Source organism: Oncorhynchus mykiss, chromosome 6 (assembly GCF_057628025.1).
Source record: "Oncorhynchus mykiss isolate SJ-2025 chromosome 6, ASM5762802v1, whole genome shotgun sequence".
In the NCBI taxonomy this organism is placed as follows: Eukaryota; Metazoa; Chordata; class Actinopteri; order Salmoniformes; family Salmonidae; genus Oncorhynchus; species Oncorhynchus mykiss.
The window spans coordinates 50,906,241-50,919,731 of record NC_143027.1 but is presented as its reverse complement, the minus strand read 5'-3'; the positions used below and the strand labels follow the sequence as shown (position 1 = coordinate 50,919,731).

The window sequence follows — 13,491 nt, the reverse complement described above, 5'->3', positions numbered from 1 at the left end:
TGTCCCTTCTCATTGAAGCTACGTAAATTCAAGGGTGACTTCAGTACTGCAGGTCATAGTTGCAGGCATTGTTTACAGAAAACTGTGTCCACCAATTCAGTGAATGGAAAAATGTAAATCTTTGTGGTCAATCTTTGTGTAAATAAAAAAATATTTACGCTATCATGGTACCAATAATTGTTTCTAATACATCAGATGTATGTCCTTCAACCGATTATTTTAAAATTGCACAAAGTAGAGGATAATGTAGTTGCTACTGGCAGCATGCAGTACCCCGGTCAGCCTTCAATTTGAGCTATTCAATGAGAGGTGGCAGCACTGAGCCGAAGTTCAAAATCTACCTCTTGGAGTAAGCTCAAACTGCGCATGTTATGTCTCCTTGAGACGCCATCATTTGAGAGCAATGAGGTATCATAAGAACGGTTTGTATAATGAAGTCAGTTAAAATGGCGTCTCATGGAAACATAACATATGCAGTTTGAGTTACTCCAGTAAGTATATTTGAACCAAAACTCAGTTTGTTTGTCTACATTCCATTAAAAAAAAAACAATGCAGATATTGGCGTAAACCTATTTTGGGTTAAGACAAGTAACTATGGATATGGGCAAACGTAATGATACGCTTGCAAGCTGAGTTTGAATAAAACATCCGATTACCACTTCATTTAGAAAGATTATTTATTAGCTATAATAAAAAACAATCAAATCATTGATGGATCACAAAATAATATAAATGCACGTTTCTCGTCTGCCCCGGCTAGCCAATCGGCATACGCGTCATCACAATCCCTCATCTGATTGGTCGAGTAGGTGGGTCTTCTGACTTTGTGGTTGTTGTAACTAGTGACGACCGCCTGATTTTCTGTGCTTGTATGAACAATACTCCGCGAGACCGTGGCGTGAACGATGTACACGCTTGCGGACTTATTATTATTATTTTTTTAACTCTTTGGTTACTGACTCATTGTGGATATTGAGCCAAAACTACCGGTTAGTATCGAATATTGATAACCCAAATGTATGTACACCATAAAGTAGCGAAATGCATAGTAATCTAGCATTTAAACTAACGTTGTCGCACTCAGTTTGGCTAGCTAGTTGTAGCTTTAACGTTAAATCGCTAACTTAGCTAGCTAACGATATTTAACCAAAACAAAGAGAGAAAATAATGCTTGTTAGCTAACTTATTTTCTTAAATTATATTAAGTTAACTTGCAATTGAAGGCATTGCCCCGCGAGTGACAGTTAAATAACATGGGTTTCACTGCTAGATGGCTAACGTTAATAGTTTGCTTGCTTGCTAACAACATTGAGTACCGGTACACATCGTTTTTTAACTATAAAATAAGGGATGAGTAGTAGGGCTTGAACCTGCAACCCCTGATGTTATAGGGCAAGCGCACTTGTCTTGGGCCAGGGTCCGGTTTCCCAAAAGCATCTTAAGGCTACGTTCATCGTTAGACCCTTAGTAGGAGCATTGTTACATCTCCGAGCTGTTTCCCGAAACCATTGTACTGTTTCTAAAGTTGTTCTTGAAAACGCTCGTTATTTAACGACTGCATCAGACCATTCGCAGAACATTTAAGAGGGTCAGATAGTTGTTTGCCCTTTCGCGTCACTTTATACTAAGATTTAAACACTTAAACACAAAATCAATGTTGTCTTTGTGTCACCGCCCCCCCCATAACTTCAGAACGAATGTGATATAATTATGAATACGAGCTCTATTATATGTGTGACAGTGACTACAAATACAAAGTTTCCCATTTCGTTGCATAACAAGAGAATGATATGAAGTCGCTTCAAACAAAAACCGAGCTGACTAACAATGAATGCAATATAGGCTACATAGACCTAATATACACTGCTCAAAAAAATTAAGGGAACACTAAAATAACATTCTAGATCTGAATGAATGAAATATTCTTATTAAATACTTTTTTCTTTACATTGTTGAATGTGCTGACAACAAAATCACACAAATTATCAATGGAAATCAAATTTATCAACCCATGGAGGTCTGGATTTGGAGTCACACTCAAAATTAAAGTGGAAAACCACACTACAGGCTGATCCAACTTTGATGTAATTTCCTTTAAACAAGTCAAAATTAGGCTCAGTAGTGTGTGTGGCCTCCATGTGCCTGTATGACCTCCCTACAACGCCTGGGCATGCTCTTGATGAGGTGGCGGGTGGTCTCCTGAGGGATCTCCTCCCAGACCTGGACTAAAGCATCCGCCAACTCCTGGACAGTCTGTGGTGCAACGTGGTGTTGGTGGATGGAGCGAGACATGATGTCCCAGATGTGCTCAATTGGATTCAGGTCTGGGGAACGGGCGGGCCAGTCCATAGCATCAATGCCTTCCTCTTGCAGGAACTGCTGACACACTCCAGCCACATGAGGTCTAGCATTGTCATGCATTAGGAGGAACCCAGGGCCAACCGCACCAGCATATGGTCTCACAAGGGGTCTGAGGATCTCATCTCGGTACCTAATGGCAGTCAGTCTACCTCTGGCGAGCACATGGAGGGCTGTGAGGCCCCCCAAAGAAATGCCACCCCACACCATGACTGACCCACCACCAAACCGGTCATGCTGGAGGATGTTGCAGGCAGCAGAACGTTCTCCACGGTGTCTCCAGACTGTCACGTCTGTCACATGCTCAGTGTGAACCTGCTTTCATCTGTGAAGAGCACAGGGTGCCAGTGGCGAATTTGCCAATCTTGGTGTTCTCTGGCAAATGCCAAACGTCCTGCAAGGTGTTGGGCTGTATAAGCACAACCCCCACCTGTGGACGTTGGGCCCTCATACCACCCTCATGGAGTCTGTTTCTGACCGTTTGAGCAGACACATGCACATTTGTGGCCTGCTGGAGGTCATTTTGCAGGGCTCTGCTGGGCAGGGCAGTGCTCCTCCTCCTCCTCCTCCTTGCACAAAGGCGGAGGTAGCGGTCCTGCTGCTGGGTTGTTGCCCTCCTACAGCCTCCTCCACGTCTCCTGATGTACTGGTCTGTCTCCTGGTAGCGCCACCATGCTCTGGACACTACGCTGACAGGCACAGCAAACCTTCTTGCCACAGCTCGCATTGATGTGCCATCCTGGATGAGCTGCACTACCTGAGCCACTTGTGTGGGTTGTAGACTCCGTCTCATGCTACCACTAGAGTGAAAGCACCGCCAGCATTCAAAAGTGACCAAAACATCAGCCAGGAAGCATAGGAACTGAGAAGTGTTCTGTGGTTACCACCTGCAGAACCACTCCTTTATTGGGGGTGTCTTGCTAATTGCCTTTAATTTCCACCTTCCATTTGCACAACAGCATGTGAAATTTATTGTCAATCAGTGTTGCTTCCTAAGTGTACAGTTTGATTTCACAGAAGTGGGATTGACTTGGAGTTACATTGTGTTAAGTGTTCCCTTTATTTTTTTGAGCAGTGTAGTTTAACGATATTTAAATCAAATTCCGGTTAGCTAATTCAATTTTGTTTTATTTGGCTATTTGTACACTAGCCTACCATCTGTCATTTTTTCATCAATGTATTTCAAGTGTACAGTGTGCAATGTCCCAAATCTCAATTTTTATTTAGCTAATTTTATTTGTCACATACACCGAATACAACAGGTGAAATGCATACTTACAAGCCCTTAACCAAGAATGCAGTTCAAGAAATAGAGTTAAGAAAATATTTACTAAATAAACAATAAAAAAATAAAAAATCTAATCAAAAAGTAACATGAGAAAATTACCTAACAATAACAAGGCTATATACAGGGGGTACAGGGGGTACCGAGTCAATGTGGGGGGGGTAGAGGCTGTTAAGGAGCCTTTTGGAATTAGACTTGGCCCTCTGGTGCCACTTGTTGTGCGGTAGCAGAGAGAAGAGTCTATGACTTGGGTGACTGGAGTCTGACAATTTTTACAGCCTTACTCTGACACCGCCTGGTAGAGGTCCTGGATGGCACATTGTCGGTGATCAGGCCTACCACTGTTGTGTCGTCAGCAAACTAAATTATGGTGTTGGAGTCATGTTTGGCCACTCAGTCGTGGGTGAACAAGGAGTACAGGAGGGGACTAAGCATGCAACCTTGAGGGGCTCCAGTGTTGAGGATCAGCGTGGCAGATGTTGTTGCCTGACAGGAAGTCCAGGATCCAGTTGCAGAGGGAGGTGTTTAGTGTCAGGGTCCTTAGCTTAGTGATGGGCTTTGTGGGCACTATGGTGTTGAAAGCTGAGCTGTAGTCAATGGACAGAATTCTCACATAGGTGTTCCTTTTGTCCAGGTAGGAAAGGGCAGTGTAGAGTGTGATTGAGATTGCGTCATCTGTGGGGAGCAGAATGCAAATTGGAGTGGGTCTAGGATTTCCGCCATGATGGTGTTGTGAGCCATGACCAGCCTTTCAAAGCACTTCATGGCTACTAACGTGAGTGCTACGAGGCGGTAATTGTTTAGGCAGGTTACCATCACTTTCTTGGGCACAGGGACTATGGTGGTCTGTTTGAAACATGTAGGTATTACAGACTTGGTCAGGGAGAGGTTGAAAATATCAGTGAAGACACTTGCCAGTTGGTCTGCGCATGCTTTGAGTACACGTCCTGGTAATCCGTCTGGCCCCGCAGCTTTGTGAATGTTGACCTGTTTAAAGGTCTTGCTCACATCGACTACTGAGAGTGTGATCACACAGTTGTCCGGAACAGCTGGTGCTCTCATGCATGCTTTAGTGTTGCCTGCCTCAGTGCGGGTAACAAAATAGCATAGTTGGTTAGTAGCCCATAAAACAGTGGCCATCCACTCCGGCACCTGTGATAAAGATTTCTGGTATGAAAGTTCAGAGATCAAATAAAATTGTGTAGGTCACATGCGCCGAATACAACAGGTGTAGACTTAACCGTGAAATGCTTACTTACGAGCCGAATTAGACGACAACAACACAGTTACACGTGGAATAAACACGTGTACAGTCAATAACACAATAGGGAAAAAAATAAAGTCTATATACAGTGTGTGCAAATGGTATGAGGAGGTAAGGCATTAAATAGGCCATAGTAGCAAAGTAATTACAATTTAGAAGATTAACTCTGGAGTGATAGATAAGCAGATGATGATGAGCAGATGGTGTATAAGTAGTGATACTGGTGTGCAAAAGAGCAGCAAAGTAAATAAAAACAATATGGGGATGAGGTAGGTAGATTGGGTGGGCTATTTACAAGTGGACTATGTACAGCTGCAGCGATCGGTTAGCTGCTCAGATAGCTGATGTTTAACGTTATTGAGGGAAATGTAAGTCTCCAGCTTCAGCAATTAAAAAAAAATATATATTTATCTTTTTTTTGCAATTAAGGATACGGTGATTGACAGAGCCGAAAGCCTTGGCCAGGTCAATGAAGACGGCTGCACAGTACTGTCTTTAATCAATGGCGGTTATGATATCTCTGGAGAGACCTGAAAATAGATGTCCAGCGAAGTTCCCCATCCAACCTTAGAGCTTGAGAGGATCTGCAGAAAAGAATGGGAAACTCCCCAAATACAGGTGTGCCAAGCTTGTAGCAGCATACCCAAGAAGACTTGAGGCTGTAATCTCTGCCAAAGGTGCTTCAACAAAATACTGAGTAAAGGGTATGAATACTTAAGTAAATGGGATATTTTAGTTTTAAATTCTTAATAATAAAAATGTACCAAGTTTTTGCTTTGTCATTATGGGGTATTGTGTGTAGATTGAGGGGGGAAATGATTTCATCCATTGTAGAATAAGGCTGTAAAGTAAGAAAATGCGGAAAAAGTAATCTGGTATGAATACTTGCTGAATGCACTGTATGTCTTCCACCCTAGGGTCATTAAGGTCTCAAAGCATATTTAAACCTTTTTTATTATGTAAAAACACTAAATACCATCATTCCGTGAAACTTTTGAAAAATATGGTAAAATTATAGTTTGGCCATATCGTCCAGCCCTATCAGCATATCTGTGTTACATTACAACAATATAATAACAGATGCTGATGACAGATCCCAGTCTGGGCTATGAAAGTAGCACAGAGCTATTTCAGGTTTTTCTAAACAGTGTTCTTCAAAAAACCAACAGATTGTTACACCCAATTTTTACAAAGAGCACTTTTGATGTACAGTCATTCAATACTGATTTTAACCATGTCTTCTCTTATAATCTTCTGTAGGACTGTGATATGGACTTGTGAGGAATGAGATGGCAAAACCTTATGGATGTCTTGTTGCATTACAAAAGCATTGATGGCAGCTTGAAAATCTTAGTGGACAAAACAGAAAAGGCCTTGGAGGACTTCCCCTGTCGTGTTTTGCCTATATTTACACCATGGTTCCCACCTGAAAGTGACAAATTGCTGCCAATTAGACCCTTAAAGTCACCGCCGATAATTTCTCTGGAAGATTTGGAAAATATCCAAACACATCTGCAGTCTGCTGAGCCATTACTAACATCCCATCCCTGTGCTGAAAGCATTCAGAACTTGGCTCTAACCAGTTTGGGGAGTTCCACCTTGCATGTACAGGCATGCTCTGAGATTGGAACATCAGCACAGCATAAAGATACTCTCCATAGTGAGAGGGAAGTGAAAAGATCATGGAGTGTTTTTTCACAGAGAGGTTTATACATTCACAACACTCAAACATTCTCCAAACAATTCCACAAGGTTGTTTGGAGGCACGGACTTCACATGCGCCAGAGAGCAAAATGGGTTATTGACAAACTGAACTTTGTCACTGGAGACATAGAACATACATGGAGAGGACTGAACCGGGCCATCAGGAACTCCATGCTTCCAACTTGCAATGCCAACATTCAGAGGGATCTGACACAAATCTGTGTGTTCTGCGATGTATTATACTGTGAATATGTTGGAAATTATTTAAAGGAAGAATTTCAAGTCACTGGACAGATCACTTTATTTGTTCATAGACTTGGAGACATTTTCACTTTATAGAAATTAGTGATTGTCAGAATTTGATCCGTGTGTCACTGCCATCTATTTTGTTAACTGTAGTAGGTAGGTTTCCATTGACTCAGGTGTATTCGATTTTAAAGCAATGTCGCAAAAAAAATTCTGAGACGTGTGTAATTGAAACAGCAGATAGGAGACATTTTTTAAAGATCAACAACATTTTTCTCCATTTGACAGGGGTGGATTATTCTTCTGTCAAACTTTTGATATTGCGGAAAATGATGCTGGAAACTTTTTCGAATAAATTAGGATTGCCAAATCATTTGGAAGGTATGCAGAGAACTTGATGCAGAGAACACCACATAACTATAAAGCTCCACTCCTCAATTGAATTCTAAATGCCTACATCTTGCAAAATAAACATAATTCAACTATAAAAATGTTTTTTTGCAGGACTCTGCTTGTCCTAACTTTCAAGAATGCCTGAATTGCTTCACCTTGATTTTCTGGTTGGCTGGCAAGTTTCACCAACCAATTATTTCAGTTCTATAGGAGTGCAAGTTTCCACATGGCACAGACCGTGGCACATGATAAGTATTACAATATGGCAAATATTAGTTAGTTACTGCATTCTATCCATGCTGGCTTTTGCGGGCTACCTAAGACACTTGTGTCTATAAGGTAGTAGTTTTGGAATTGTTAGCTAGATTGTTAGCTAGATTACTTGTTGGTTATTACTGCATTGTCGGAACTAGAAGCACAAGCATTTCGCTACACTCGCATTAACATCTGCTAACCATGTGTATGTGACAAATAAAATTTAATTTGATTTTAAAACAGATAAATGGGAGGGCATACAGTCTGTCAACAATTTATTAATGGGCAATTTGCCTAAATGAGCAATGGAAACACTTCAACTACGAAAATGGAAATATGAAATCAATTTTGTCTTGGTGCCAATATATTGATCAACATGGTGGGATTTTTTTGTGTCAGTCAAATGTATTATGAAAGACATGGTGGTGGAAACACCTCGATGCGCAAATATTAATATAATAACCATCATATTGAAGTAAACTTGAGGCCATGCGATATGTTGTGTGGTCCTCCCACTAAGACTCGGGAAAGCATGCAGTTTATTAGGCTACAGGTGAAATCATTTTTTTATTTATTTATTTTACCTTTATTTAACCAGGTAGGCAAGTTGAGAACAAGTTCTCATTTACAATTGCGACCTGGCCAAGATAAAGCAAAGCAGTTCGACAGATACAACAACACAGAGTTACACATGGAGTAAAACAAACATACAGTCAATAATAAAGTATAAACAAGTCTATATACAATGTGAGCAAATGAGGTGAGAAGGGAGGTAAAGGCAAAAAAGGCCTTGGTGGCAAGGTAAATACAATATAGCAAGTAAAACACTGGAATGGTAGTTTTGCAATGGAAGAATGTGCAAAGTAGAAATAAAAATAATGGGGTGCAAAGGAGCAAAATAAATACATTAAATACAGTTGGGAAAGAGGTAGTTGATAGGGCTAAATTATAGGTGAGCTATGTACAGGTGCAGTAATCTGTGAGCTGCTCTGACAGTTGGTGCTTAAAGCTAGTGAGGGAGATAAGTGTTTCCAGTTTCAGAGATTTTTGTAGTTCGTTCCAGTCATTGGCAGAAATAAGTTATGATAACCTTCACGTACAAGGTGACGAGCTTGATGCTCCTTTCCAATTAATATCGAGGGTCTTACTCTGATGACAAGATGATCGATGCTTGGCTGCTGTTTTGACAAATGCAAATAATATAACTCTTTTCCATAATAATCTCAATGAAGGTAGCCTAGCCACACTGTATCTGCGAACTGTTGGCTAGATCGCATGTGCCAAGACCAGAGTGGGCACATTTGCTATATAACCAAACGTTTTTGCGACAAAACCATCAGTAGAGTTGAAAATTTGATGGAAACCCATTCAACTTGTATTTTTAATTCTGTACATGAGAATTTAACGGCAATAGTTTATTTTTATGTGCAGTATCATCACCCACAGCCTTTTATCCTCAAAGTCAATCAGATGGAAACATCTGGTAGGAATATGCTCATATTGTATTATTTAGATTTTAGAAATATATGCATCAAAATCTGCTGCAAATTGAATGGGAACCTAGCCACTGTAGGTTTTTGCGAGAAAGTGTTTCTTCATCAACACGATACTTTTGTGTGTGTGTGTGTGTGCAGTTGAAGTCGGAAGTTTACACACACTTAGGTTGGAGTCATTAACTTGTTATTCAACCACTCCATAAATGTCTTGTTAACAAACTATAGTTTTGGCAAGTCGGTTAGGACATCTACTTTGTGCATGACACAAGTAATTTTTCCAACAATTGTTTAGAGATTTTTTCACTTATAATTCACTGTATCACAATTCCAGTGGGTCAGAAGTTTACATACACTAAGTTGACTGAGCATTTGAACAGCTTAGTAAATTCCAGAAAATTATGTCATGGCTTTAGAAGCTTCTGATAGGCTAATTGACATAGTTTGAGGTGTACCTGTGGATGTATTTCAAGGCCTACTTTCAAACTCGGTGCCTCTTTGCTTGAAAAATAAAAAATCAGCCAAGACCTCCACAAGTCTGGTTCAGCCTTCGGAGCAATTTCCAAACGCCTGAAGGTACCACGTTCATCTATACAAGCAATAGTACGCAAGTATAAACACCAGGGGACCACACAACCGTCATACTGCTCAGGAAAGAGATGCGTTCTGTCTCCTAGAGATAAACGTACTTTGGTGCAAAGAGTGCAACTCAATCCCAGAACAACAGCAACGGACCTTGTGAAGATGTTTGAGGAAACGGGTACAAAAGTATCTATATCCACAGTAAAATGAGTCCTATAACGACATAACCTAAAATGCCGCTCCGCAAGGAAGAAGCCACTGCTCCAAAACCGCCATAAAAAAGCCAGACTACGGTTAAATAATGGGGTGCAAAGGAGCAAAATAAATACAGTAGGGATAGAGGTAGTTGTTTGGGCTAAATTATAGATGGGCTATGTACAGGTGCAGTAATCTGTGAGCTGCTCTGACAGCTGGTGCTTAAAGTTAGTGAGGGAGTTAAGTGTTTCCAGTTTCAGAGATTTTTGTAGTTCTTTCCAGTCATTGGCAGCAGAGAACTGGAAGGAGAGGCGGCCAAAGGAAGAATTGGTTTTGGGGGTGACCAGAGAGATATACCTGCTGGAGCGCGTGCTACAGGTGGGTGATGCTATGGTGACCAACGAGCTGAGATAAGGGGGGACTTTACCTAGCAGGGTCTTGTAGATGACATGGAGCCAGTGGATTTGGCGACGAGTATGAAGCGAGGGCCAGCCAACGAGAGCGTACAGGTCGCAATGGTGGGTAGTATATGGGGCTTTGGTGACAAAACGGATGGCACTGTGATAGACTGCATCCAATTTGTTGAGTAGGGTATTGGAGGCTATTTTGTAAATGACATCGCCAAAGTCGAGGATTGGTAAGATGGTCAGTTTTACAAGGGTATGTTTTACAAGGGTATGTACGAAATAGGAAGCCAATTCTAGATTTAACTTTGGATTGGAGATGTTTGATGTGGGTCTGGAAGGAGAGTTTACAGTCTAACCAGACACCTAGGTATTTGTAGTTGTCCACATATTCTAAGTCAGAGCCGTCTAGAGTAATGATGTTGGACAGGCGGGCAGGTGCAGGCAGCGATCGGTTGAAGAGCATGCATTTAGTTTTACCTGTATTTAAGAGCAATTTGAGGCCACGGAAGGAGAGTTGTATGGCATTGAAGCTTGCCTGGAGGGTTGTTAACACAGTTTCCAAAGAAGGGTCAGAAGTATACAGAATGGTGTTGTCTGCGTAGAGGTGGATCAGAGACTCACCAGCAGAAAGAGCGACATCATTGATGTATACAGAGAAGAGAGTCGGTCCAACAATTTAACCCTGTAGCACCCCCATAGAGACCGCCAGAGGTCTGGACAACAGATCCTCCGATTTGACATACTGAACTCTATCAGAGAAGTAGTTGGTGAACCAGGCGAGGCAATAATTTGAGAAACCCAGGCTGTGAGTCTGCCGATGAGGATGTGGTGATTGACAGAGTCGAAAGCCTTGGCCAGATCAATGAATAAGGCTGCACAGTAATGTTTCTTATCGATGGCGGTTAAGATATCGTTTAGGACCTTGAGTGCGGCTGAGGTGCACCCATGACCAGCTCTGAAACCAGATTGCATAGCAGAGAGGGTATGGTGAGATTCGAAATGGTCGGTAATCTGTTTAATGACTTAGCTTTCGAAGACCTTAGAAAGGCAGGGTAGGATAGATATTGGTCTGTAGCAGTTTGGGTCAAGAGTGTCCCCCCCCTTTGAAGAGGGGGATGACCGCAGCTGCTTTCCAATCTTTGGGAATCTCAGATGACACGAAAGAGAGGTTGAACAGGCTAGTAATAGGTGTGGCAACAATTTCGGCAGATAATTTTAGAAAGAAAGGGTCCAGATTGTCTAGCCCGGCTGATTTTGTAGGGGTCCAGATCTTGCATCTCTTTCAGAACATCAGCTGACTGGATTTGGGAGAAGGATAAATGGGGAAGGCTTGGGCGAGTTGCTGTGGGGGGTACAGTGCAGTTGACCGGGGTAGGGGTAGCCAGGTGGAAAGCATGGCCAGCCGTAGAAAAATGCTTATTGAAATTCTCAATTATGGTGGATTTATCAGTGGTGACAGTGTTTCCTATCTTCAGTGCAGTGGGCAGCTGGGAGGAGGTGTTCTTATTCTTCTTACAGTGCCCCAGAACTTTTTTGAGTTAGTGTTGCAGGAAGCAAATTTCTGCTTGAAAAAGCTAGCCTTGGCTTTTCTAATTGCCTGTGTATATTGGTTTCTAGCTTCCCTGAAAAGCTGCATATCACGGGGGCTGTTCAATGCTAATGCAGAACGCCATAGGATGTTTTTGTGTTGGTTAAGGGCAGTCAGGTCTGGGGAGAACCAAGGGCTATATCTGTTCCTGGTTCTACATTTCTTGAATGGGGCATGCTTATTTAAGATGGTTAGGAAGGCATTTTTTTAAATAACCAGGCATCCTCTACTGACGGGATGAGATCAATATCCTTCTAGGATACCCCGGCCAGGTCGATTATAAAGGCCTGCTCGCTAAAGTGTTTCAGGGAGCGTTTGACAGTGATGAGTGGAGGTCGTTTGACCGCTGACCCATTACGGATGCAGGCAATGAGGCATTGAGGACTGGCAGCTTGTAGAAGAGTAGGGAGGTAGGCAATAAATAGGCCATAGAGTCAAAATAATTACAATTCAGCATTAATACTGGAGTGATAGAAGTGCAAGTAGAGATACTGGGGTGCAAAAGAGCAAGAGTGTAAGTAATAATATGGGGATGAGGTAGAGTGTTCTATTTACAGATTGTCTGTGTACAGGTAAGCTGCTCTGACAGCTGATTCTTAAATGCACCTACAGTGCCTTATTCACCCGCCTTGGCATTCTTCCTATTTTGTTGCCTTACAACCTGGAATTAAAATAGTTTTTAGGGGGTTTGTATCTATTGATTTACACAACATGTCTACCACTTTGATGATGCAAAATTGTTTTTCTTGTGAAACAAACATGACAAACCCCTCAATACTTTGTATATCCACCTTTTGTAGTAATTACAGCTGCAAGTCTCTTGGGGTACGTCTCTATAAGCTTGGCACATCTAGCCACTGGGATTTTTGCCCATTCTTCAAGGCAAAACTGCTCCAGCTCCTTCAAGTAGGATTGTTTCTGCTGGTGTACAGCAATCTTTAAGTCATAACACAGATTCTCAATTGGATTGAGATCTGGGCTTTGACTAGGCCATTCAAAGGCATTTAAATGTTTCCCCTTAAAACACTCAAGTGTTGCTTTAGCAATATGCTTAGGGTCATTGTCCTGCTAGAAGGTGAACCTCTGTCCCAGTCTCAAATGTCTGGAAGACTGAAACAGGTTTCTTTCAAGAATATCCCACTATTTAGCGCCATCCATCATTCATTAAATTCTGACCAGGTTTTGGGTTTGCGCCATATCGTTTTTTCTTGTTGGCCAAAAAGCTCAATTTTAGTCTCATCTGACCAGAGTACCTTCTTCAATATGTTTGGGGAGTCTCTCACGCCTTTTGGCAAACACCAAACGTGTTTCCTTATTTATTTTCTTTAAGCAATGGCTTTTTTTCTGGCCACTCTTCCGTAAAGCCCAGCTCTGTGGCGTGTACGGCTTTAAGTGGTCCTATGGACAGATACTCCAATCTCCGCTGTGGAGCTTTGCAGCTCCTTCAGGGTTATCTTTGGTCTCTTTGTTGCGTCTTAGATTAATGCCCTCCTTCCTGGTCTGTGAGTTTTGTTATGGTGCCATTTTCTTTCCATTTTTTAATAATGGATTTAATGGTGCGCCGTGAGATGTTCAAAGTTTCTGATATTTTTTTAGAACCAAACCCTGATCTGTACTTTTCCACAACTTTGTCCCTGACCTGTTTGGAGAGCTCCTTTGTGGTCATGGTGCCGCTTGCTTGGTGGTGCCCCTTGCTTGGTGGTGTTGCAGACTCTGGGGC

The 13,491-nt window shown here is 41.9% G+C and overlaps 1 protein-coding gene across 11 annotated transcripts; it reads left to right on the top strand.

Moving 5' to 3' along the window:
- Positions 1–383: 383 nt before the first annotated feature.
- Positions 384–7,754, top strand: shld3 (shieldin complex subunit 3). Of its 11 annotated transcripts, none has more exons than XR_016496742.1 (3): positions 384–491; positions 5,338–5,526; positions 6,169–7,754. XR_016496742.1 is itself a non-coding variant. In XM_036980402.2 (2 exons), exon 2 carries the CDS (start codon positions 6,193–6,195, stop codon positions 6,949–6,951), a length of 759 nt encoding a protein of 252 aa, XP_036836297.1. In that variant the 5' UTR covers positions 395–491; positions 6,169–6,192; the 3' UTR covers positions 6,952–7,754. The 11 variants fall into 11 exon arrangements, 5 of the variants coding, with proteins under 5 accessions (XP_036836297.1, XP_021462439.1, XP_090094293.1 ...); XR_016496741.1 differs by having other exon boundaries at positions 5,338–5,612; XR_016496743.1 differs by having other exon boundaries at positions 395–491; positions 5,338–5,585.
- The last annotated feature ends 5,737 nt before the right edge of the window (positions 7,755–13,491 follow it).

Excerpts from the sequence above, each read along its gene's own strand:
- shld3 (XM_036980402.2), top strand. The coding sequence starts at position 6,193 with ATGAGATGGCAAAACCTTATGGATGTCTTGTTGCATTACAAAAGCATT.